The sequence below is a fragment of the Hyla sarda genome, chromosome 6 (assembly GCF_029499605.1).
Source record: "Hyla sarda isolate aHylSar1 chromosome 6, aHylSar1.hap1, whole genome shotgun sequence".
NCBI lineage: Eukaryota > Metazoa > Chordata > Amphibia > Anura > Hylidae > Hyla > Hyla sarda.
The window spans coordinates 149,756,517-149,783,713 of NC_079194.1; the positions used below are offsets into that span (position 1 = coordinate 149,756,517).

Here is a 27,197-nt window from a genome sequence, read left to right on the forward strand (position 1 = left end):
TTATTTTCTTTTTGAAACACAGAGCTGTCTGCTAACATCATGAGCACAGTGCTCTCTGCTGACATCTCTGTCCATTTTAGGAAGTGTCCAGATTAAAAGGAAATCCCCATAGCAAACATATGCTGTTCAAGGCAGTTCCGAAAATGGACAGAGATGTCAGCAGAGAGCTCTGTGTTTTAAAAAGAAAAAAATTTCCGCTGTAGTATTTAGCAGCTAATAAGTACAGGAAGGATTAAGATTTTTTAATTGAAGTAATTTACAAATCTGTTTAACTTTCTGGCACCAGTTTATTAAAAAAAAGAAAAAGTTTTTCACCAAAATACCCCTTTAAAGCAATTAAAGATTAGAAGTAAATTTGGTTTTCAACACAGTGCTGGATCGAGTGTGTGTGTATATATAATATATATTTAGGAAGTCAAATGTTGGTGACAAGTGCCCTTTAAAACTAAGAAGACAGTCACACATGTTACATGGTAGCATCAGCCCTATAAGAAGACCAGGCAAAATCACAACTAGCCTGTTCAACATTCACTGGATTGCAAGCTCTTATGGTCAAGGTTATATACATAAATAGGGAAAATTTTTGCATCTCGAAATCCTGATATTTAACAGCAGTTTAATGGGGTCTTTTTATTTCTTATATATACAGCAGTGTTTCCCAACCAGGGTGCCTCCAGATGTTGCAAAACTACAACTCACAGCATGCCTGGACAGCCGAAGGCTGTCCAGGCATGCTGGGAGTTGTAGTTTTGAAACACCTGGAGGCATCCTGGTTGGGAAACACTGGCAAACTGTAGTCATCCCTTAGCATACCGCTGCTCCAGCACTACCATCATTCCAGTTTTCCCAGCTGGAAGTGCTGCAATAATGTCCCCATACGTTGAGCACATAATGTTGCAGCCAAAGCCCTCAGCTGTCTCTTTTTGCACATGACTGCTAGGGGTAGTGACTGGCTGCAGCATAACATGCTCAATACATATGGATGGCAGCGCAACACTTCTAAAACCTGAACAAAGGCAGCTACAGAATTTTATACAAACACATTTAAAGGATTGTCCAGGATTAGAAAAATGCTGCTTTTTATTTATTTATTTTTTTGTAAAAACAGCGTTACTCTTATCCACAGGTTGGGTGTAGTCCTGCAGTTCAGTCCCATTCACTTTAATGATGGTGAGCTGCAATACCACTCCCAACCTGTGGACAGTAGTGATGCTATTTTTGTAGAAAATGTAAAATAAATCAGCATTTCTCTAATCCTGGACAACTCCTATTCCGGCTCCATCTTTTTACTGCCTTCATTTGCACAGTGCCGGAAATCAGACTGAATCACAGGTAGCTACAGATTGTGTGTTAGAACTGCAGCGACATCTTGCGGTAAATAAGTGGTATTGCAAGCAGCAACCCTTAGACTACATTTACATTATGTATTTTTTCTGAGTGGCGGGGGGGGAAACAAGCCATGTGATACGTGATAGAAATTCCAAGAGTAGCGTCAGATTTTTGTCATTTATTTTACTAGCTCGCACTGATGCCTTTTATTGGGACTAATCGGCAGTAAATGCTCTACCAAGAAATATACTCAGAATAAGCGATTTGGCAATTTATTCTGGCATTTTGACATGTTATCCCCTATCTAAAGGATAGGGGATAAGATGTCTGATCATGGAGGTCCCGCCACTGGGACCCCCGCGATCTCTGTGCAACACTCGGCGTACGTTTAGAACGCTGGGTGCGGGCAACTGGGGTCTTGATGTCACGGCCATGCCCCCCCCGTGACGTCACACCACACCCCCTCAATGCAAGTCTATGGGAGGGGGCGTGGCAGCTGCCACGCCCCCTTCCCTAGACTTGCATTGAGCGGTGTGGTGTGACGTCCTGAGGGGCGTAGCCGTGACATCAAGACCCGCCACCGCCCGTTCCACGCATTCGGAACAAAATGTTTCCGAACGCTGGGGCAGCGGAGTACCCCTTTAAGACAGGGCATACAGGACTTTGTCAGCCCACCATAGCCACAAGAATATATGCTCTGCAGTCCAGTCTTCTACCATTGGATGATAAACTTCATTGCAATCTATTTCCTCCAGGTTTTGGAAGCTGACACACATTTTTCCTGCTATAGACAGATGTAGAAAAATATGACCTGGTTACTCGGCCCTGATAATTATCAGATAAGTAAGACATCCCCTCAATTTCTATATATGTATATATTATTACATAGGTTAGGCTGATTATATAAATTACACAAGGTTTGCTTCAAAATTTTCTCCTTAAAAGCATCACTTCAAAATCCATAGATGTCTTATTGTAACGTTGCAGTGTGTTGCGGAGCCCCCGGCACACACAGGGTTAACAGAGTACATGCACTGACGGGGCCTTCTCTCTGTGAAGCCGCGGTTGAGATGATCTGGCATCGCAGACGTGGCCCTTCTAGGTTGTCCATAGTTGCATAGCTTTCAGCATTTCGTCAAAGGCTTCTAGTGATGGCGGCTGCGAGTTCTGAAATTTGTCCCTCATGCGACTGTACAAACTGAACGACTTCAGCTCCAGCCAAATAAATCCAAAGCGATCATCATCAAAGAGGATAAAGAGGCCAGGGGTTCTCTCTGGACTGCTGAACCCATGTCCGGCTATCAAGCCAGTCCCAAAGAAGCTTTAAAAAAAAAAAAAATAATTATGTAAATCATCCCATATTCATTGAACAAAGTAAAATTATTTAATACACTTTCTGTCAGTGAACTATTTATTTTAAAATATATAAAAGCAGAGGCTTAAAGGGGTATTCCAGGCAAAAACATTTTATCCCCTATCCTTTGGATAGGGGATAAGATGTCTGATCGCGTGGGGGCCCGCTGCTGAGCAGCGGGCCCCCCGCGATCAGACATCTTATCCCCTATCCAAAGGATAGGGGATAAAATATTTTTGCCCGGAATACCCCTTTAAAAAGTTACAAAAAAAAAACACTTAACTTGTCATGTTAAAAGTTTTGATCAGTCATAGTCTCAGTGCGGAGACCCCCACTGATCAATAGACATAGTTGGGCAATGCTTCACTACCCCACCTTGGCACTCGATCCGTCACTTTGCAGATAAAGTACTCTATAGACTATAATAGAGCTCCAATGAACACCGACAAAGGGAGTGAAATGCGTTATATCTAGGATAAACTTAGGGACTGGTGGGGTCTTTAGACATGCTTGTTCAGTAAAGACATTAATGCTTCTGAGCCCAATACTTCTCACAGCTGAGGGTTTGTTACAATGTTGTCACGTCTAGACAATTCTGTAAGCTAGTTTGTCTGGACTTCAGCCTGACACATTTATCTGCACTGATAAACTGTACCAAACTTATGGGTTTCTCACACAAATAGTCTATTAAAGGGGTTATCCAGGAAAAAAAAATTATTTTTTTATTTTTTTATATATATATATCAACTGGTTCCAGAAAATGAAACAGATTTGTAAATTACTTCTATTAAAAAATCTTAATCCTTTGAATACTTATGAGCTGCTGAAGTTGAGTTGTTTGTTTTCTGTAGGGGGTGATTTACGGTACCGCCACCTTTTAAAGGCGTCAATGCCGCTTAGGGATAGGGTAATTTCTGTAGGGTGTATTAGGGCTAGTGTAGCTTTCAATCTTAAGTACCATACAGAAGTATGGGAGAAGAGCAGAGGGAGGGGTCTATGTTTAAATTTCCCAATATTTACCCTATACCATCCCTAGTGATCATTGGTGAAATATCCAGTCCGTCTGTAGATCTTCTATACATTAGGGTCTGACCCCAGTGCACTATTCTCACAAAAAATATATTCTCTAGTTAGGAACTACATTCTTTATATGGCTCTCTAGTCAGCACAATACTATTTGAAACTAATAAGAGCGATGATCCTGTTTGACTTTTGAGATTCCAGTCTTGTACACCACCTTTTTTTTGTATATTATGGGATCTGGTAGCTAGTAAACTCTTAAGTTACACTTTCAAAAAGATCGCATGGAGTTTCCCTTTTAAATTGCTCAAATCGAGCATAAGGTGGACTCGGGGAGAGGCTAGATGTCACTATGCGTGCTATAACCTTGATCCTACATAAATAACCTTGATTTGTATCTTTCTAGTCGTTATCTATTACCCGACTATATTAATGTAATGTCCCTTTAAGTTGGAATACTGAGAAAGGGCTATGAGAAGGAGCGGCATTATGTCATTTCCTGCATTAACCCTCCATGTCTCAAAATCTTAATTTTTCATTCCCCATCCTTTTACATTTAATACTATATGGACTACTGCTAAGGCTGGCCGGAAATCGGTTGGTTTTAATTATTATAGTTTTGATTATGACCATGACGCAACGTCCACAAGAAGCAATGTGGGGCGTCTGAGGAGGCGGAAACAAGGGGCGTGAACTGAGGTGGTCATGTGATCATAAGGACGCCGGCGTGCAGACAGCGCGCGCAGCTCCGGCAATGGGGCGGAGTGCTGCCATTGCAGCGTCTTTTCTAACCTTCTAAAACGTGAGTTTAGTTGATAGGAAAGCTTTGATTATGAGTTAGCGATTCCACAGACATATGTACTTAGTCTGCCTTTTGGGTTACTTTTGTTTGAGAGACACCGTCGGTCATATAGCACCCCCGGCAACAACGTAAGTAATGACGGCATAAGTGTTTGAAGCCTGTGTATCTACATTGGGGTAAGCGTGATTTTACTGACAATAGATTTGTACTATATCTGCCCCCTCCTTATTTGTGCTTCTTTCTAGGTCCTATGACTATAAAGGTTACCATAATGGGACTGTCCTTGCTGGGAAAGGATACTGTGACGCTAATCTTTGAGGTTATTCTGAGGTTGCTATGAGGGGTCCACCTATTAAGATATATAGTGTGTGGAATTTTTTCTCCCTCTGGTGTTCATTATTGCGACAAATGAGCAACAGTAACAAAATACATGATTGTAGCTATAATAGTTTTTTCTCCCTATAAATTTCCCCTGAGGAAGCGGGTGCTACACCATTTTTGTGCACAGACACCCGCAGAAACGCGTCGGGATTGGGGAATATTCACATATGACGCAGATGTATAAAAGTAACCTTGGGTCATGTGTATGTTAATCAGGTGTATATTTGGTTTTGAACCTCATAAGTAACAACATGGAGAGCATTGAACAAATAATTTGTGGATTGACTCCATATTCTTACTAGAGTGATACTTAGATTTGGACCGCCGAACAGTTGATTAGTGGTATCTTTAGTCTGATGTAGACTGTTATTATTATTTAGTATATTGTATTTATAACTTGGTACCCACGTTAAGACTGTGTGGGTGTATTTTAAAGAAGATTCATAGTAATAGTTATGTTTTAAGCACCTATTCCTTTGGGAAACTCTATATTCTAATTTAATTTCTAGGTGACTACATTCACTATTAGGGTATCCGTGTAACCCATTTAGCTATTTACACGTTATCTTTGGTTTTGGTTTTTTCTGTCTAAGTGCTCTCTGATGACACCTGTCTCAGGAATTGTCCAGAGTAGAAGCAAATCCCCATAGCAAACCTTTTCTACTCAGTGCAGTTCCCGAGACAGACAGAGATGTCAGCAGAGAGCACTGTTGCCAGACAAAGAACAGCTCAACTTTAGAAGCTGATAATTATTAGAAGGATTAATATTTTTTAATAGAAGTAATTTACAAATATGCTTTAACTTTCTGGAGCCAGTTGAAATATACATATTTTTTTTTTTACCTGGAATACCCCTTTAAATGTGTTAAAATCCATGTGGATTTTGATGCAAAAATTTGCCTCACACTGAATTTAATAGGACATTTTTGACATCTCTATCTCAGCTTTTTTTTTTTTTTTTTTTTTTATATACTTTCTTTTAATCCCTCACCATTGTAGGACCTTTGCTTGCTATCAATGTATGGAAACATTATTGTATACATTCAGAGGCTAAAAATAAATACCGATCTAATACTACTTAAAACTAGACAATTTTGTGTGCAATAAACACATCAGTAGCACAAATCTACAGTTTGATAGCAGGGGTGTGGAAAAAACAAACAAAAAAACTACTTGTCCAAGGGACTAAAGTGGAACACAATCTACTTGCCCCTCAAAAAAAATCCACTTGTCCTGGTAGATAAAATAATATGTAAATAAGGTCTTTATTAGTTTCTGCACTTTAGTTTTTTCCTCCTCATCCTATAATAGCCATAACTCTTATTGATACAGGGCTAAAGCTATGAAATATTCCCCTGCTCGGTGCCCGGAACTACATGTCCCAGGCGTCGGGCGATAGGATTTCCACATCCCTGGATAGTCTGTTACAATTTATCAATCAGCCTGGAACCCTAATTGTCTGTTTTTTTTCTCATTGCAACCAATCACAGCTCAACTTTCATATCTTAATTAGCTCTTGTAAAGTGAAAGTTTAGCTGTGGTTGCTATGAGAAAAAACAGACAATTAGGGTTTCAGGCTGATTGATAAATATGGGCCAATATAGTTTTGCTCAAATATCCCTGTCTAGAATGAGTACAAATGGAGCAAATATGCAGCTAGAAAAAAGGATAAGGTCTGCACAGGGGTGTCAGCCTCTGGATGAAATCTTTCCATTCAGTGACAAGAAGAAAAGATCCTGAATTAAGTGTGGAACTGAAGCAAAGTGTATGAAAAGATGCAGAGCTTTTCATTAACCCCTTAACGACGCAGGACGTATATTTACGTCCTGCGCCGGCTCCCGCGATATGAAGCGGGATCGCGGCGCATCATATAGAGTCGGTCCCGGCGCTCATCAACGGCCGGGACCAGCGGCTAATACCACACATCGCCGATCGCGGCGATGTGCGGTATTAACCTTTTAGAAGCGGTGGTCAAAGCTGACCGCCGCTTCTAAAGTGAAAGTGACCTGGCTGCTCAGTCGGGCTGTTCGGGACCGCCGCGGTGAAATCGTGGCGTCCCGAACAGCTTGCAGGACACCGGGAGGGCCCTTACTTGCCTCCTCTGTGTCCGATCGGCGAATGACTGCTCCGTGCCTGAGATCCAGGCAGGAGCAGTCAAGCGCTGATAACACTGATCACAGGCGTGTGAATACACGCCAGTGATCAGCATATGAGATCAGTGTGTGCAGTGTTATAGGTCCCTATGGGACCTATAACACTGCAAAAAAAAAGTTTAAAAAAAGTGTTAATAAAGGTCATTTAACCCCTTCCCTAATAAAAGTTTGAATCACCCCCCTTTTCCCATAAAAAAAATAAGTGTAAAAAAATAAAAATAAACATGTGGTATCGCCACGTGCGTAAATGTCCGAACTATAAAAATATATCATTAATTAAACCGCACGGTCAATGGCGTACGCGCAAAAAAATTACAAAGTCCAAAAGAGCGCATTTTTGGTCACCTTTTATACCATTAAAAAGTGATCAAGAAGTCCGATCAAAACACAAATTTTTAAACGTATAAATTTTCCTGCATGTAGTTATGATTTTTTCCAGAAGTATGACAAAATCAAACCTATATAAGTAGGGTATCATTTTAACCGTATGGACCTACAGAATAATAAGGTGTAATTTTTACCGAAATATGCACTGCGTAGAAACGGAAGCCCACAAAAGTTACAAAATGGCGTTTTTTCTTCGATTTTGTCACACAATAATTTTTTTTTCCGTTTCGCCGTGCATTTTTGGGTAAAATGACTAATGTCACTGCAAAGTAGAATTGGCGACGCAAAAAATAAGCCGCCATATGGATTTTTAGGTGGAAAATTTAAAGGGTTATGATTTTTAAAAGGTAAGGAGGAAAAAACGAAAGTGCAAAAAACGGAAAAACCCTGAGTCCTTAAGGGGTTAAACAAAGGTTCAATTGTATTAACATGAGATGATCACTCATCTATGGAAACATTAGGATAAGCCTCCACATGTATATTAACACATAAGGACCAAGCTCATTTTGGCCTTAAAGGGGTTATGCAGGAAAAAACTTTTTTTTTTCCTGCATAACCAGAAAGTTAAACAGATTTGTAATTACTTCTATTAAAAAATCTTAATCTTTTCAGTACTTATGAGCTTCTGAAGTTAAGGTTGTTCTTTTCTGTCTAAGTGCTCTCTGATGACACGTGTCTCGGGAACCACCCAGTTTAGAAGAGGTTTGCTATGGGGATTTGCTTCTAAACTGGGCGGTTCCCGAGACACGTGTCATCAGAGAGGACTTGGACAGAAAAGAACAACCTTAACTTCCAAAGCTGATAAGTACTGAAAGAATTAAGATTTTTTAATAGAAGTAATTTACAAATCTCATAGGAGAGAGTGCGGCACTGCGTGAGTGTACTGGATTAGGAATGGCAGGTGGGAGTTGGTGTAGCTGTAATGCCTCAGGTGGTGCTCAGATAAGACAAGCAAAGTTCATGGTATACGTGGAGAGAAATGAAAATATCGGCACTCACCAATGTGGCTGCAGGGTCTTCTTTATTGAGACATACTCACATGCAGGGTACAGAAGAGAGGGGAGTGGGGGGACAAGTGGTGGCGACCGAGCTCTAGTTTCGCACACTTGGTGTGCTTTGTCCGGCCATGACCCATACTGCCTATGACTGCCTTATATACAAGTGAACCAAGTGCTTCACCTATCACGCACCTGAACATCTCTCACATGATCAGGTGACGTGGTAGGGGGGAGGTGTGTTAAAAGCAAAGATAGTTAGAAGCATGCTGAGAGCTCAGTTTTGTCGTTTAACCCTATGTTGCCTGTGGCATTAGTTTTAATGATCCATAGTGTCTCCACTCGGAATAATTTCGATTCTATTCGTTCATACTTATTACATGACACTTTTTCTAAGCCTACAAAGCATAGTACATCAGGGTTATTGTTATGGGCTTCTCTTACGTGGGCCTGCAGATGGGACGCTCCTGGCTTTCCAGCGCGTATGGTATAAAAATGTTCCCTAATGCGCATCTGGAGCTGGCGTTTCGTCTGGCCTATGTAGAAGAAGCCACAGGGACATATTATAGCATAGACAACATTTTTCGTGCGACAGGTAATTAACTCTTTAATAGTATGAAAGATTGCTCCTAGCCTTACGTGTTTAGTTTCCCAGCAATATCTGCATTGATTGCAGTTTTTACACTGGTGGGTACCTTTAGGTGTAATGTCACTAAGCCAGGTTTCTTTTTTTGCTGATGTAATGTTACTCTTAGATTTATTTCTTCATTTATCTCCTATGGTGAGGTTCTTTCTGTATGTTATACGCGGTTTGTTTTATGCTCTTTTTTTCAAATCCTCATCGGCTTCCAATAGAAACCAGTTTCTACATATAGCTCGCTCTATCACTGGATTCATAGGAGTATTTTGGAATACAAAGGTGAATCTTTCTTTGAGATTTTCCAACTTAAGTGGATTTTTATTTTTAAGTAGATCTTCCCTATTAGTTTTCTCAGCTTTTTTCCTACCATAATTTATTACATCATCAGGATAGTTGTGTTTTTTTAACCTTGTTACTAACTCATTAGCCTGTGTTACATAAGTCTCATTTTTACTGTTATTTTTTTTTTAGGCGAATAAATTGCCCATATGGAATGTTCTTCTTTGTCATAAATCTGTGGGAGCTATTAAAATGTAGCAGTGTGTTTTTAGCTACTGTTTTTCTGTAATTATACAGTTCCCTTCAATAAGGAGTTTTAGATCCAGAAACTCTAAAGTTTTGCCTCCATAGTTATTGGTGAAATGCATATTCTCGCTATTATTATTCAAGTATGTTGTAAACTCATTAAATAAAGCTTGCGTGCCAGTCCATATTAGGATAATATCGTCAACATAGCGATAATACATTTTTATGAAAGGGAGATATGGATTGGTGGTACTGTATATAAACCAATTTTCAAAACTACTCAAAAATAAATTTGCATAGGCGCAGGAGACCGGTGTCCCCATAGGGGTGCCGGTCTTCTGTTTGTACCATTGATCGGCATGCATAAAGGTGTTATTATGAAGTACAAAATCAAGGCCCTCTGTCACGAATTCAATCATATTCTCAGAAACATTAGCTTGTGTGAGAGACTCTTTCACTGCCTGTATACCTGCTTCATGGGGGATACGGGGATACAGGCTAGTTACATCTATCGAGCATAGACTACTCCCTCCTTCTACATGAACTTCCTTTAGAATTTGAAGAAGATGCTTAGTGTCCTTTATATGTGACAATATAGATGTTTGTAATGGGGTAAGAACCCAGTCTAAGTATTGAGACAAAAACTCGGTCGCTGAGCCGATCCCGGCTACTATTGGCCTGCCTGGGGGTCGGCTCAGCGATTTATGGACTTTTGGCAGGTGGTACCATCGTGCTGGTTTTGCAATATCAGGTAATAATTTTTCAGCGTTTTTTTCTGATATGACCTTTCTAGTAACATATTTATGCAAGAATGACTTGAGATTATTAAGAATCTTGGGGTTGGGTCAGCCGACCGACAAGGGGGTGTATGTCTCAGTGTCAGACAGCTGTCTGACAGCTTCTTCCATATACTCTGTTGTATATTGCACTACGACACTTCCCCCCTTGTCGGCACGAATTACAGTAATATCCTCCCTTTTTTCTAATTTTTTTAGTGCCTGTAGTTCTTGACTGGAGAGATTCAAGGTAGGATTCGGGTATATCATAGCTTTTACGTCTCTTGTGACGGCTTTGACAAAAGAGTCTATACTACTGCCTTGTGTAACTGGTGGATTAAATTTATATTTCTTCCCTTTATTGAAAAAACTATTCTCCTTCCCAGGGTCATCAGTAGAATTCCTATCATGCTCGAATCCTGTAGCTAACATAGCTATGCATTCTCTGTCTGTACTATCAGTATTGGGAGGGAAGAACCCTAGGGGACCTATACATATACGATTGTCACTCTCACATATCTGCTGACTAGATATAGGTTTATTTGAGAAAAATTTATGTAAACTGATTTCTCGAGTGGCCCTTGCTAGGTCTATTTCGAAGGTAGTCTCATTGAAACATTCTGAAAGTCCATAATTAAGTCCTTTCGTGAGGAGGGATATAGTGGCTGAGTCCAGTGGGTCAGTGGTAAGATTGATGACGTTGGAATTTAGGTTTTGTTCCTCCATGTTGCAGCCCTCTTCTTCTTTGGTTCTTGCATTGATGGGTCTTGGTCGGTTTTTCTTTGCCTTTTGTCTTCCTCTTCTAATTCTTTTTCTTTCTCTAAAGGGATGGCTTCAATTTTATTAGTAGATGTTTGTTCAGATTGTAGTAGCGTTTCTTTAAGCGTTTTTTTTCTCCGTTGTGCTATGGTGGCTTGTGGTTGGATTGTTATAATATTTATCTGTTTTGGATTTGTAGTTTCTGGCTTTTTTATTTCCTGGTTTGTTCACAGGATTTTTGTTCTGCCAGATAAATTCCTGATTCTTATCATAGTCCCTTTTATCTCTGACGAATTTATCGCGCTTCTTAATTTTCAGATCTTCCTGTAGTGGTAGCAATCTATCTTTTAATTTCTCTAAGAATAGGTTGGTTTGATTGGGTGATGATCTTTTGATGTATTCCAATTTTGCTTCCTGTAGATGTTCTGTGATTTTGTCGTGCTCTATGCGGATTCTTAATAATCTTAAGTCATTCTTGCATAAATATGTTACTAGGTCATATCAGAAAAAAACACTGAAAAATTATTACCTGATATTGCAAAACCAGCACGATGGTACCACCTGCCAAAAGTCCATAAATCGCTGAGCCGACCCCCAGGCAGGCCAATAGTAGCCGGGATCGGCTCAGCGACCGAGTTTTTATCTCAATACTTAGACTGGGTTCTTACCCCATTACAAACATCTATATTGTCACATGTAAAGGACACTAAGCATCTTCTTCAAATTCTAAAGGAAGTTCATGTAGAAGGAGGGAGTAGTCTATGCTCGATAGATGTCACTAGCCTGTATCCCCGTATCCCCCATGAAGCAGGTATACAGGCAGTGAAAGAGTCTCTCACAAGCTAATGTTTCTGAGAATATGATTGAATTCGTGACAGAGGGCCTTGATTTTGTACTTCATAACAACACCTTTATGCATGCCGATCAATGGTACAAACAGAAGACCGGCACCCCTATGGGGACACCGGTCTCCTGCGCCTATGCTAATTTATTTTTGAGTAGTTTTGAAAATCTGTTTATATACAGTACCACCAATCCATATCTCCCTTTCATAAAAATGTATTATCGCTATGTTGACGATATTATCCTAATATGGACTGGCACGCAAGCTTTATTTAATGAGTTTACAACATACTTGAATAATAGCGAGAATATGCATTTCACCAATAACTATGGAGGCAAAACTTTAGAGTTTCTGGATCTAAAACTCCTTATTGAAGGGAACTGTATAATTACAGAAAAACAGTAGCTAAAAACACACTGCTACATTTTAATAGCTCCCACAGATTTATGACAAAGAAGAACATTCCATAAGGGCAATTTATTTGCCTAAAAAGAAATAACAGTAAAAATGAGAGACTTATGTAACACAGGCTAATGAGTTAGTAACAAGGTTAAAAAAACACAACTATCCTGATGATGTAATAAATTATGGTAGGAAAAAAGCTGAGAAAACTAATAGGGAAGATCTACTTAAAAATAAAAATCCACTTAAGTTGGAAAATCTCAAAGAAAGATTCACCTTTGTATTCCAAAATACTCCTATGAATCCAGTGATAGAGCGAGCTATATGTAGAAACTGGTTTCTATTGGAAGCCGATGAGGATTTGAAAAAAAGAGCATAAAACAAACCGCGTATAACATACAGAAAGAACCTCACCATAGGAGATAAATTAAGAAATAAATCTAAGAGTAACATTACATCAGCAAAAAAAGAAACCTGGCTTAGTGACATTACACCTAAAGGTACCCACCAGTGTAAAAACTGCAATCAATGCAGATATTGCTGGGAAACTAAACACGTAAGGCTAGGAGCAATCTTTCATACTATTAAAGAGTTAATTACCTGTCGCACGAAAAATGTTGTCTATGCTATAATATGTCCCTGTGGCTTCTTCTACATAGGCCAGACGAAACGCCAGCTCCAGATGCGCATTAGGGAACATTTTTATACCATACGCGCTGGAAAGCCAGGAGCGTCCCGTCTGCAGGCCCACGTAAGAGAAGCCCATAATAATAACCCTGATGTACTATGCTTTGTAGGCTTAGAAAAAGTGTCATGTAATAAGTATGAACGAATAGAATCGAAATTATTCCGAGTGGAGACACTATGGATCATTAAAACTAATGCCACAGGCAACATAGGGTTAAACGACAAAACTGAGCTCTCAGCATGCTTCTAACTATCTTTGCTTTTAACACACCTCCCCCCTACCACGTCACCTGATCATGTGAGAGATGTTCAGGTGCGTGATAGGTGAAGCACTTGGTTCACTTGTATATAAGGCAGTCATAGGCAGTATGGGTCATGGCCGGACAAAGCACACCAAGTGTGCGAAACTAGAGCTCGGTCGCCACCACTTGTCCCCCCACTCCCCTCTCTTCTGTACCCTGCATGTGAGTATGTCTCAATAAAGAAGACCCTGCAGCCACATTGGTGAGTGCCGATATTTTCATTTCTCTTCACGTATACCATGAACTTTGCTTATTATAGTATCTGAGCACCACCTGAGGCATTACAGCTACACCAACTCCCACCTGCCATTCCTAATCCAGTACACTCACGCAGTGCCGCACTATCTCCTATGAGATTTGTAAATTACTTCTATTAAAAAATCTTAATCCTATTATTTTCATTTCTCTTCATGGATACCATAATTTACAAATCTGTTTAACTTTCAGGAACCAGTTGATATATAAAAAAGTTTTTTCCTGGATAACTTCTTTAAGGACCAGGACAATTTTATTTTTGCGTTTTTGTTTTTTCCTCCTCGCCTTAAATCAATAACTCTCTTTTTTTATATTTCCATCCATAGACCCATATGAAGGCTTGTTTTTTTGTGCGACTAATTGTATTTTGTAATGACACCTCTCATTTTACTATGTATGGCGAAACCAAAATAATATAATTTGTGTGAGGAAATGCAATTTTGCAGGGTTTCATTTTCAAGCTGTACACTTTATGGTAAAAATGACATGTTTTCTTTATTTTGTGGGTCAATGTGATTAAAATGATACCCATGGCTACATACTTTTCTATTATTGTACTGCTTTTAAGATTTAAAAATGGTACTGCTTTTAAAAAATTTCAAACTTTTGTTTACAAAGTCAGTATGTTTAAAATTGCCCTCTTTTTGACCACCTAAAACTCTAATTTTTCCGTATACGGGGCTGTATGAGGGCTCATTTTTTGCGCCATGACTTGTAATTTTTTTTTTGTATCACTTTTGTGTATGTGACTATTTAATCACTTTTTATTAATCTTTTTTGTGAATTTGTCACCAAAAAGCAGCAATTTTGTACTTTAAAAAAAAAAAAAATTACGCTTACGCCGTTCACTGTACGGGATGATTAACATTATATATTGATTGGACATTTACACATGTGGAGATACCAAATATGTTTTATATTTTTTACGCTTTAAGTAAAATGGGGAAAAGAGGTGATTTAAATTTTTATTGGGGGGAGAGGATTTTTTACTTTTTTTTTTTTTTTTTTTTTTTTTACTCATTATGTCCCCACAGGGGACTATCTATAGCAAACATTAGATTGCTAATCCTTTTCAGTGCATAGCAATGATCAGTATTATTGGGGATCTTCTGCTCTGGTCTGCTGGAATAAAATTAGCCATTACAATCTCTGCACTGCGGCAGATGCCATGATCTGTATTGATCACGGCATCTGAGGGGTTAATGGCGGACATCAGCGCGATCGCTAATGTCTGCCATTAGCGGCGGGTCTCCGGTTGCTACCAGCCTGTCTTACACGATGCGAGCACTACGCCAGTGCTCGGGTCACGTACAGGACATAAATGTACGTCCTGATATGCGAAGTACGCGTTACCCTTCTGTTGTTAGAATTGATTTGCTGACCGTGCAGGACAGAAATGATGAAATCTACAAATCTACTTCCCTATAGGTTTCAGCAGCAGCTTGTGTCCTGCTCCTGAAGGAACAGTTCATGCATGTGATAACCCCTGATGGACTCTTCTGGACCCGCCTTACCACATCTTGCAGCTTCGAGGGTAGTCTTCATTCCTTGCCATCACTTCCTCTGGAAGAGCAAATGCTTGGGGATCAGGGGGTTGCAGCTCGCCTTGCACGTCCATTTTTCTGTCCATCGGTTTTACGGGAGGTGATGGTGCTTGCACTGTCTCTTCTACCCGGACGCCTGCTGCCTCCTCTTCCCTTCCTGTCAATCGCTGCTCCCTGTTTATTTGCTCATGGATGTCCATGATGAGCCGAGACAGTTCATCAATATTTTTCAAATGTTCTAGGTCTGGGAGCCGCATCGGACGGGTGAGGTCGACTTCAAGGGTTGGTTGTCCAGCTGGGACATTGGGGTCCCCCTACAACCAAGGGATGAATAATGTCACAAATCCAAATAATAGGAAAATTGTTTTCAGTTTCCAGAATCAATTTTCCCACTTATCAAAAAGTATTAATGTCACATTTACAACCAGTCACTGGATATAATGCTGGTTACATGACAACATCCAGCACGTCACCAAAACTCTAAATTACACTTATATTGCAATGGAACAGCTCTGCTGGATTTTGGGACAAGGGCTCATGATCCTCACAGGGTACCTCCAAGGGCAGGATCCCCATAGAGGAGCAGAAATGCAAACATTCTACTGATTCTGCATAGCATTATCTCTTCCTACTCCAGTCACATACAAGGCTGCATAGATATTGCAGTGCATTGTGGGAACTCAGATCACAACTGTAATGACTACATTACTACTACTGAGGTAAAGCTAAACCACTATCTGTCTGTGTCCTAGGGCAACATTCTGAGAGTAGATGACATCATTAAAATCAGAACAGCTAGGGATTTCGGAAATTCCTCAGCTATATGTGCAAATTGTGCAATAAAAGTAAAATTAGACATTAATACTTACTGTTATTTTCGTGGCCTTGGCAACCGTCCCATGAAAACTTAACATGACAATCTCAAGGCCGTGGCTTCCGTAGGTGCCCTTAAAAAATCCAGGCTTAACTAAATCATCTGGCCGACTCGGAGGATGGTATATTCGCCGATAGGTTAGGCAGTTGCTGCAGAGAGGGAAAAGTTTACCTGAATCACACATGTATCAATATCTCTTTCCCAACACCCACCCCCCAAATAGCAGGGTCAGAATTTTATTTGAATTTCTTCATTTTTTTTAAGGCAAAAAATAAATGGATCCAGAAGGAAGTAGTGTATGTCCTTTATATTCCCATTCTTCCAGCTGAAATCAAGAAAATCAATACAGCTAGGAGTTTCGAAAAGTCCTCAGCTTTATGTGCAAATTGTGCAATAAAACTGAAATTATACATTAACACTCACTGTTATTTTCGTAGCCTAACTTAAAGGGGTACTCCGGTGAAAACCTTTTTTCTTTTAAATCAACTGGTGGCAGAAAGTTAAACATTTGTAAATGACTTCTATTAAAAAATCTTAATCCTTCCTGTACTTATTAGCTGCTGAATACTACAGAGGAAATTCTTTTCTTTTTGGAATGCTCTCTGATGACATCACGAGCACAGTTCTCTCTGCTGATGTTATAATAACGCTTTATTTATTGTTGTCCTTAGTGGGATTTGAACCCAAGTCCCCAGCACTGCAAGGCAGCAGTGCTAACCACTGAGCCACCATGCTGCCCTTAGTATACATCTGCTATGCACGGTTGCTAAAATGGACAGAGATGTCAGCAGAGAGCACTGTGCTCGTGATGTCATCAGTGTTCCAAAAAGAAAGGAATTTCCTCTGTAGCATTCAGCAGCTAATAAGTACTGGAAGGATTAAGATTTTTTAATAGAAGTAATTTACAAGTATGTTTAACTTTCTGCCACCAGTTGATCTAAAAAGAAAAAAGGTTTTCACCGGAGTACCCCTTTAAGTTAGGCTACGAAAATAACAGTGAGTGTTAATGTTTAATTTCAGTTTTATTGCACAATTTGCACATAAAGCTGAGGACTTTAGAACCAAAGGCGTACATGTACTCCCTGGTCCAGTTACAGGGGTTTGAAGTGCCCTCATGAGCTAAGCACCCTTCAAACCCGGTGGGTCCCAACTGCTATCAGCAGCAAGGACCCAGGCTTAATGCTGGGCACCGCCGATCGGGCCGATGCACGGCATTAACTCTTTTGATGCCGCAATCAAATTTGATTGCGGCGTCTAAAACTAAAGTAAATGTCCCAATCAGCTGAGAGGACAGCAGGAGCGCACTTACCTGCCTCCTCGCAGTCCGATCGGTCTTCTGGTGCTCCCCCCCCCCCCCCTTTCCCATTTTTTAAAAATAATCATATGTGGTACCGCCACTTTTGTAAATGTCTGAACTATTAAAATATAAGGGTAGTTAAACTGCACGGTCGATTGCGTACATGTAAAAAAAAATACCAAAATCAAAAACTGCGCATTTTTGGTCACTTCATATACCATAAAAAAAAATTATAAAAAGCGATAAAGTCCCATCAAAACAAAAATGGTATTGATAAAAACTACAGACCACGGCACACAAAAAAATTAGCCCTCATACCGCCCCATATGCGGGAAAATAAAAAAGTTATAGGGACCAGATTATGACAATTTTAAACATAAAAAAAAATAACTACATGCACCAAAATTATTAAGTAGTAAAATAAAATAAAGCCTACATAAATTGGGTATCCTTGTAACCGTATGGACCTATAGAATAAAGATAAGGTTTAATCTTTAACCAAAAGTGCACTGCGTAGAAGCGAACCCCCAAAAGTTACGAAGTTTTTTTTTGCTTTTTGCCATAAATAATTTCTCTTTTGTTTTGCTGCAGATTATGTTATAAGTGATGTCATTAGAAAGTACAATTGGTGATGCAAAAAACTAACACCCTTATATGGGTGTGTAGGTGCAAAATTGAAAGAGTTCTGACTTTTAGAAGGGGAGAAGGAAAAAATGAAAGTGCAAAAACCAAAATTGGCCTGGTCCTTAATGTCAAAATAGGCTTGGTCCCCAAGCAATTAATAAATAAATAGCTGCCACAAAAAGTTGTGTAACCTCCTAGGTGACAATGCTTCGTGAAGGATGCTGTGTTTCTGTCAGCTGCATGTGGAAACATGGGAAATAGTACTCCAGAAGAAGTAGAATACAAGTTCCCACCTTTTTAAGGTTAGTTTCCTGTTTCTCACTTACTCATATTGGCAAATATAAATGAACTTCATAAGAATTAACTCCTGCATGTGTTCATGGAAGATGTCGTCCAATGTCCTTCCCAGGTCATCTCGTAACCATGTCCGGAATTCCTGCATTCAGAGCACAGAGTGTTTATTACATAACGACAACAGAGAAGCCAGTACTTGTAGAGAGAGAGGACAGATCTCCTACCTCTTGCCGCCCTCCGGACATTCGGTGGTAATCTGTCTGCAGGCATTTGGTACAGAACTCGCCCTTCTTCACCAGCTGTAAAGACAAACACTGAGAATCAGGCATGAGCGCAATGACATTATGAAACACCTAATGATACTTTTTAAAGGGCCAGTGTCCAGTTTGATGCTAATTCAATTTTATCATAAAATAATTGAAAAGTCCTGCAACTTTCTAAAAGAATTTAGATTTCTATTCCTACCATAGTTATGATATAAGCTTGCTATTGTTGAATGGGAACTGTCCTGTATATCCTGATCTAATAGACTTGTCTGCTGTATGTTTGCTACAATAGCTGACAGTTTTCTGAAAACGTATGTAGTCTAGACAATTTTCTGTCAGCTAAACAGCCTCCATATTAATACTTAAGACCTGCACTCATTGTAATAATCCATCAGGATAGGGGAGAGATTTATACTGTTGATGTGTTGGTGTTTAGCTCACAGAGTATTGTCAACACAATAAAATTGTAGCAAACTCTCAGCTGTAAGAACTATTGTATAGGTTATCACATTTGCTTTAAAAGGGGTTTCACACCACAGTAAGCTATATCGCGAGGATCATTAATCACTGGGGTACAACTGTCGGTGCTCCTTCATTCTGATGATTGTGGGGACCCAACAGTGACAGATTTACAGAAGTTGTATCTAGTCTTGCAGGGGAAAAAGCCCAACCAAGATCTTGCCTTTGCCACCAGGATATAAACTGACATGGCCACCTCACCTTGATCTGACCGCTGTGGGGTCCTTTAGGTCCATACATGCATTCTACTGTGGCAGACTTCTTCTCCATTAGGTGGATCCGGAACACAGGCTTCAGTCTCATTGGTTCGTCGACATGTGGATCATGGGGAGGTAGATACATCCAGCCAATGATGAAGAAACCATCTACCTGCAGCAAATAGACACAAAATGTCAACAGATTCAGGGGTGTGTTTGTAGCTACCACAGTTAACATCCATTCTTCTAACTTGCAATTCCTATATTGGTATTACATTTCAGTCATCCAGAACAGTAATGTATTCCTGTGAGCTCAGAACTTCATGTTTCATTTCCCTGCTTGTTCAGCTTCTAAAAAGATTAAGTCCTGAAGTTATAAAAAAAAAAAAAAAAAAAAAACTACAAAAAAACAAAACCAACCAACCAACCCACCTCTTCTACAGGGTCATGCAACAGAGCTTAATTTATGCAGATACAGATATAGTAAAAGGCCGTAAAGATATAAGATGTTTATTAACCTGTTGAATTCTAAATGCAGCTCTGGATGTGACTAGTGTATAAAAGAGAAGTATAGCAATGTATTTAAAAGTAACTCCATAGATGTAGTTTAAGTTTCAGAAGGGAAAAATGGAGGTGATGTACCATGAGGGATAAAGGAACATTATAGTATTGTACAGGGCTGATCATCATTAAGAGGAATAGTCATTGTAGATTTATACAGTGATTAGAGTTCTTCTTTATCCTGGCCCAACAATAAAGGTAAGCTTGGGTCCTGTGGACAGAATTAGAGGCCGCCATTGTGTGACTCAGCAATCTGAGCCGCAATGTTATGTATATGACATTCTGTGGATCTGGAATGGTTTCTGAAGCTGAAAAAGCACAAATGTACAGTTATGACTGATATATTGTCTGAGCCGGCATCCCAGACCCCACGGGGTCCATAGAGTGCAGCCTGCAGGGGCTGAGTCCTCCACAACATGCTGGTGACAGGAGAGGCCTTGCAGGCAGCAGTGAAGAACGGCACAGAACTGTCCGATATGTACAGAATATAGAGATTCTAATATTATTAACAGAATCACTTCAGATTGTAAATTGATCAGAACCGGTAGCAACATTTATAAGATCATTAAACTGCAGGAAAAATTTAAGTGGCCTGTGCAGCCCCAGATGCACCTTCCCCAGAAAAATGCTGTTTGTGATTACCTGTGCACTTCATTGCTTTTCTCCATTCACATCCAAGGCTGCTTGCAAAATGCTGCTCATTTTCCTTGGCTATATGTCCATAGTTTACAAATGACCTTACCACTCATCTCTAACAGTGTCACTGTCATCTTGGGTCTTACAGCTCAAGATGTTAAAAGAATCCTAACTAACACATCTTTGTCAGCAGCTCATCCGCTGCTTACACGGAAAACATCAGAGCAAAGCAAAGTGATTACCACTGACAGACACCATTACAGACTTGTTTGTCACCCCGCTTTCCATAAACCCTAAATGGAATATACGTCTGTATGAATAGGTGCGTTCCTCCTGATGCCCAGTATCTGGTACTTACCACAACGTTAAGTAGTCCTCCATATGGGCCAAGATCGGGCTGCCATAGGCCAAGTATATCCCGATATTGGTGAAGTACTAAACAGGAACAAGGAAAACAGAGAACCAATTACTGATAAACAACACCAGACAAAAGGTACACCAGGTAAAAAAGGATTAGTAAATCAGGAGACACCATGTGCCACCATTAGCTTATGGTTTAGTAATGCAGAATACTGCCCTCCTATATGGACGTATTGCACATTACATGACTGATCTTGACCCCGCCCTTAATAGAAAAATCTAAATAAATAATAACCATATCAGTGGGTGTGGAGAAAATATTTCCATATACCGTGCCCCTCACACAGAACCAGTCATAAGACAATAAATGTGCATTATAGTTACTAATAATTAAACCCTATGTGCCTGACATATTTAGCCAAGTGTTGTACTCAGCTATATCCATAGAGCTGAATGACTGATTGTCGGATCTTTTAAACAAGGGACATTCTCATGATCATGGAGGCCCCAGATGTGGGACACCAAATCATTAGATACTCATCTACTATCCACAGGTTGTTGTTGGAAAACCAGGGCTCAAGTCCTGCAGGAACCCGTAGGAACTGAGTTCCTGCACTTTTTTCCACAACAGGTACACCGTTCCCATTAGCAGAAGTTCTTCAGGACCAGCCCTTGAGTGAAAATCTTGGGTGAGTTCCTACACTTTTCTTCCCAAGACGTGACACCTGTGGAAAACCTTTTCTAAGTACCCTCTCCTGCTCCAGCAATCTTCTCTCTATATGCTGTGCTTTTGAATACCATCTATGGGTTCCTATTATGGGACCTTTCAGGCTGGAGAGAAGATGACTGTAGGGCAGGTGACTACAATTTATTGTTCCCCACTTTCAGCTGTTTAAAGGGCTTTTCTGGTGACCACATTATTTTTTTATAATTTGCATGGGCTGCTTTAGGAATAAAAAGCAATTACATTCACCTGAGCTGCTGCTATTCTGGCGGCTTAGTCACTACTGCACTGTGCTTCTTCCTGCTTCCAGTAACGTGTTGTCCCTCCAGGAACTGTCTGCTCAGACAATCTCTGGTTAAGGCGGGACATCTCTGAAGTCAATGATTGGCTGAGCGGGCAGTTCCTGCAGAAACAACATATCACAGGAATCAGAAAGTAGCAGGGACCAGGAGCTGTTGTAATAGCAGTGGATGATCTGAGAATTTTTTTTTTTCTACTTTTGAAGCACCCCAAGCATTAACCCTTTAATGCTGACAGAGCCTGATTCTTCAATGGGATGAGTCACAAGAAACCTTCCAATGATTCCCCTCCTTAATCACAACTTTTGGTCACATAGCTATAAAAAAAGATATTTATATCCTTATGTGCACTGTTATAGACGCTACACTCTAGGCTAACTGGCCCTTTAATTCCAGCTAAAGATTGTCTATTTCCTCTTCATTATCATGGGCTGCCAGAGCTCTGATGTTATCATCTGTCACTGATCCAATCATTGGCTTTAAACAATGAAAAATGATTCTAAAAAGCCTTGTCCCAGAGTCACACAATTACCCGCAATGCAGAGACCTAAAGCTAAATTATAACATTCTAGGATCAATAAAAACTCACATAATCACCTGCTCCTACTACCTCAACAGAATGGCCGCAGGTGCCTCATTGCTCTCTGATGCTAATACTTGGCAGTGAACTCACAGGCTGGATACATCTGTCATCAGTGTGTGGAGTGCTCATTTTTTGGGGGATCTTTGGCTAAATGGGTAGAGAAGTATCTGTATCCTTCATACTCTCTGCCGCCAGAGTGGTGAATGCTGCCATGACAGGAAACATAAGGCTGATTTATCAAACTTGTCTAAGGGTATGTTCACATGGCCCAAAAAAACCACCCCTTAGTGGATGAGAAGAAGCTTCTTTTAACTGTGATAAACATACCCTAAAAGAAAACTTTTTGTTGCCCGTAGCAATCATTAAACAGGTGTTTTCTTGGTCATTCAAGTGGCATGACAAAGACTTCTGGGATACTCCCACTCCACAACGTCTTTTCATGCCTCAAAACTGGGATTTTAAGGGGAACCTGTTAGGCTGGGTTCACACTACAATTTCACTCTATGGCTGCCGGATCCGGTTGGGGGGAGCGAAAACCGGACGCTCCCGTATCCCAGCCGGACCCGGCCGGTATCTAATTAATTTCAATGAGCCGACCGGAATGAAATGGTGACTCCGCAGTTTTAGGACCGGTCAGAAAACCGCATACGGGGCAAAAATGTGCTGACCGGAGAACCGTTTCACTCTGGTCAGCTCATTGAAATTATTTAGATAAGGGCTGGGTCCGGCTGGGATACGGGAGCGTCCGGTTTTCGCTCCCGCCCCCCCCCCCCGTATCCAGCAGAGTGAAATTGTAGTGTGAACCCAGCCTAAAAGGTTCCTCTTAAAATCCGACCTGTAACAGTCCTGACCACACAGCTGTGGGTTTGCTACAACTGTATCCAGCCTTGACAATCCCCTGCCAGATAAACATAGACTTCAGATTATGTCAGGCTAGGGTCACATCGGGCCTCTGTTGCAGAATCCATTTAACAGCTGTAAACAGAGCTGGCAGATACATTGCGCACCGAACACTAACAGACCCTACTGACTTTAATGGGGCCTGATAAGTTTCCAGTATCCTTAACTGGACGAATAAATATGGCATACTGCGAATTCTGTGACACAGAAGTGAACCTATCCTTAACAAATCTGTGAAAATTACTAGGTCTGTACTGGTTCTGTCTGAATGTAAACACGAATGTTCTTATTCACTGACAGCAAGCACAGAGTCTAAAGAACTATAATATAAAACCTATGAGGCTGGATTTCCACTTGGCAGTTCTTTGGAAAACTGCCCCTGCAGTATTTGAGCCAAAGCCAAAAGTGTATTCAAAAGGAATGGAAAGGCTTATACTTCTCCTTCCTACTGGATCCACTTCTGCTTTGGCTTAAAGGGGTACTCCGCCCCCTAGACATCTTATCTAATCACGGGGGTCCCACCGCTGGGGACCCCAGCAATCTCAGCTGCGGCATCCCAGACATCCGGTACACGGAGTGAACTTTGCTCCGTGCCAGATGACTGGCGATGCGGGACGGAGGCTCATGACGTCATGGTCACGCCCTGCTTGTGACGTCACAGCCATGCCACCTCAATGCAAGTCTATGGGAGGGGGAGTGACGGCTGTCACACGCCCTCCCATAGACTTGCATTGAGGGGGCGTGGCCGTGAAGTTACATAGTTACATAGTTAGTATGGTTGAAAAAAGACATACGTCCATCAAGTCCAACCAGGTGATTGAAGGGAAGGATGTAAGGGGATAAGGGAAAGGGATGTAGTTTTATAATTCTGCATAAGCTTTAATGTTATTTTGTTCCAGGAATGTATCTAACCCTGTTTTAAAGCTGTTAATTGTTCCTGCTGTGACCAGTTCCTGAGGTAGACCGTTCCATAAATTCACAGTCCTCACGGTAAAGAATGCGTGCCGCCCCTTTAGACTAAACCTTTTCTTCTCCAGACGGAGGGAGTGCCCCCTCGTCCTTTGGGGGGGGTTTAACCTGGAACAGTTTTTCTCCATATTTTTTGTATGGGCCATTAATATACTTATATACGTTTATCATATCCCCCCTTAAACGTCTCTTCTCAAGACTAAACAATTGTAACTCCTTTAATCGCTCCTCATAGCTAAGATGTTCCATGCCCCATATTAGTTTAGTCGCGCGTCTCTGCACCCTTTCCAACTCTGCAGTGTCCCTTTTATGAACAGGCGACCAAAACTGAACAGCATATTCCAAGTTACTAGCCTCTGGCACTGCACCTGACACTCTAAGCAAATGCCGGGTTCAGCAAGGAGATCGCAGGGGGTCCCCAGCGGTGGGACCCCCGTGATCAGACATCTTATACTTTGGATAGGGGATAAAATGTCTAGGGGCGGAGTACCCCTTTAAAAACTGCAGTTGAAGTTGTACAAAAAATGCCAAGTGGAAAAGCGGCCTTAGAAAATTGCAGAATGTCAATGTGAGGGATACATCTTTATTAACATAAAACTGCATTTTTAAGCAAAGCAACAAGTTCTATCATATACAATAACCCTGGATAAAGACTTAAAGGGACACTCCACCACAATGACTGTTGCCTAGGGAAAAAGGGCACAGAGGCTCCAGAATTGGCTTATTCTGGTCATTCATATGTTGATGTAATAGTGGAGAACCCCTTAAAGCCAGAGTAATATAAACAGGGCAGTCATGCATTTTGACAGCACCACTCCTTGAAGCCCCCTGCATGCAACCCACGTGTGGAGAGTCCACATTAGTCACTGTCATGGCACCACACTGCAGTTCTGCGATAAAAGCGTGTGTGTACAGCTTTATGGCAGGGTAAGGGCTAACACAGACACCGCACCTCCATGCAGATACCTACAGCAGGTATACACATCTCGATAGTTCATGTGCTCATAGTCGGGGAGGATTTTCATAAAACGCCCAGATTTCACTCTCGGATTAATACCTGACACAGCAAGACATAGCAAGTTAAGGAGGTCTGGGGGGCAAGAGGTCAGAACATGACGGACACATCCTTCACTTAGAAATATAATTGTCTACCCCAGGTGGCACCCATTTTAAGAACAAAGATTGAGGAATGAGGCATGTACCTTACGCATCAGCATTAAAGGGGTACACCATCGCTAGACATTTTATCCCCTATCCAAAGGATAGGGGATAACATGCCTGATCGCAGGGGTCTGGCCACTGGGGACCCCCAAGATCTCTGCAGCGGCACCCAAGTTATCTGGTGCATGGAGCGAACTCCACTCCCTGACAGAGGATTGGCGAACACAGCCGTCACACCCCCTCCATTCATGTCTACGGGAGGAGGTGTGATCGCTGTGTATTAGCCATCACGTCCCCTCCCATAGACATGAATGGAGGGGGTGTGGTGTGACGTCATGATCACGGAAGCCCCAGGCTTCCGTGACCGTAATGCCGCAGCGCTGGCCTGGAGATTGTGGGGGGGGGGGGGTGCTTCCGCATTTTTTGGATAGGGGATAACATGTCTAGGGGCGGAATACCCCTATAAAGCTCTTATGGATACAAGCCCTGACCACAAAATGACGCCCTCTAGGAAGCGATATAATCATTCAACAAATATCATGGCGTCAAGCTCACACCTTGTCATGAACAGTTAAATGGGTACTCTGCCTACAGACATCTTATCCCCTATCCAAAGGATCTCTGTGCAGCACCCAACATGCTAAACAGTATGTTTAGAATGCTGGGTCCCCGACGCGGGAGATGTGACGTCACACCATGCCCCCTCCATTCAACATCTGGAAAATCAAAACTTGAAAAGTTTCTTCTATCACGGTGTGATCTTAAAGGGACCCAGTCATGTTGAACAATCAGTCTGATCTTCCTACACCATGGTACAGAGCAGAGCTGAGCACATTGCGCTATGCCAGTGTTAGGTTAGGGACCCACTCTGACTAGGTGGCTTTGACGTGGCGAGTAGGCTTGTACTTTTTGATCAAAATGTATACAAACAGCCAGTTAGTTTTCGAAATTATGCTGAGAAGCAAAGTAGATCAAAATACAAATGGTGGATGTGTGGCTATGTTTCTATTTCTCTATTTTTGTTTTACAATTTTATATAGAAGACTGTAAATCACTAAGCCAGAACAAGCAGGCATATTCAATCATTAAGATATCAGTTATAATACTTTTTTTTTATTTTTATTTTTTTTAAAGGCGCAGTTGATAAAACCCTTCCATATCACGTGTATTGCCAAAATCAGTGGATTGCAACTCAAAATCATCAGAAATTTGTAAACCAAAAGGTGCAAAAAAGGCACAAATAATCCCTGCTTGCTCCTTTTTTGCGCCTTTTCTAGACACAAAAAAACTGTCTAAAGACAATGATAAATGTCGGCCTATATATCACTTTGCTCAGTTCCTCTTGCTCTATAACATGATACCAGTAGACTGAGTTTAAAAAAAACAGTCTGGTCCTATTTTGGGAATTTAAGGGCTATAGCAGATGCTTCAGATCAAAAGCCTTCATAAAAAATGACCATATGGGGTGGAGTTACCTTTTAAATACACATAAGATTGAATTCCATCTTGTGCAGTCATGGAAGAGTACTGGAAACTGCATTATTGACACCTGTTCTGGTTTTTCCCAATAATAACTGAGTTTTGATGGCCCTCACCCTTTTGATGGTATCTACACTAGTGGGACGCTCACTCACGTTTGACATAAACCTCTTGGCAGGACACGCCCGTGACTTCCAGCTTTCTCAAGTTTTCATGAACTCCATATTCTGTGAAGACAAAAATCAAAACCAATCTTTAAATACAATTCACTCCAACTACATCAAAAGCTGCATTTACAA

General features: G+C 40.9%; 1 protein-coding gene across 2 annotated transcripts in view; it reads right to left on the bottom strand.

Annotated features, from left to right (window-relative positions):
- Positions 1-385: 385 nt before the first annotated feature.
- The window catches only part of FBXO31 (F-box protein 31), a 33,967-nt gene continuing 7,155 nt past the window's right edge, over positions 386-27,197 (bottom strand). Inside the window, exons 2-10 of one of the 2 annotated variants that reach the window (XM_056525530.1) lie at positions 27,054-27,125; positions 25,229-25,315; positions 20,782-20,858; positions 19,231-19,398; positions 18,469-18,543; positions 18,277-18,386; positions 16,025-16,178; positions 15,126-15,469; positions 386-2,650 (exon numbers count right to left, since the gene is read on the bottom strand). In XM_056525530.1, the coding sequence (XP_056381505.1) occupies positions 2,428-2,650; positions 15,126-15,469; positions 16,025-16,178; positions 18,277-18,386; positions 18,469-18,543; positions 19,231-19,398; positions 20,782-20,858; positions 25,229-25,315; positions 27,054-27,125 (1,310 nt within the window). In that variant the 3' untranslated portion in view covers positions 386-2,427. The remainder of the gene's footprint in view (positions 2,651-15,125; positions 15,470-16,024; positions 16,179-18,276; positions 18,387-18,468; positions 18,544-19,230; positions 19,399-20,781; positions 20,859-25,228; positions 25,316-27,053; positions 27,126-27,197) is intronic. The other variant, XM_056525531.1, reaches the window with a different exon arrangement.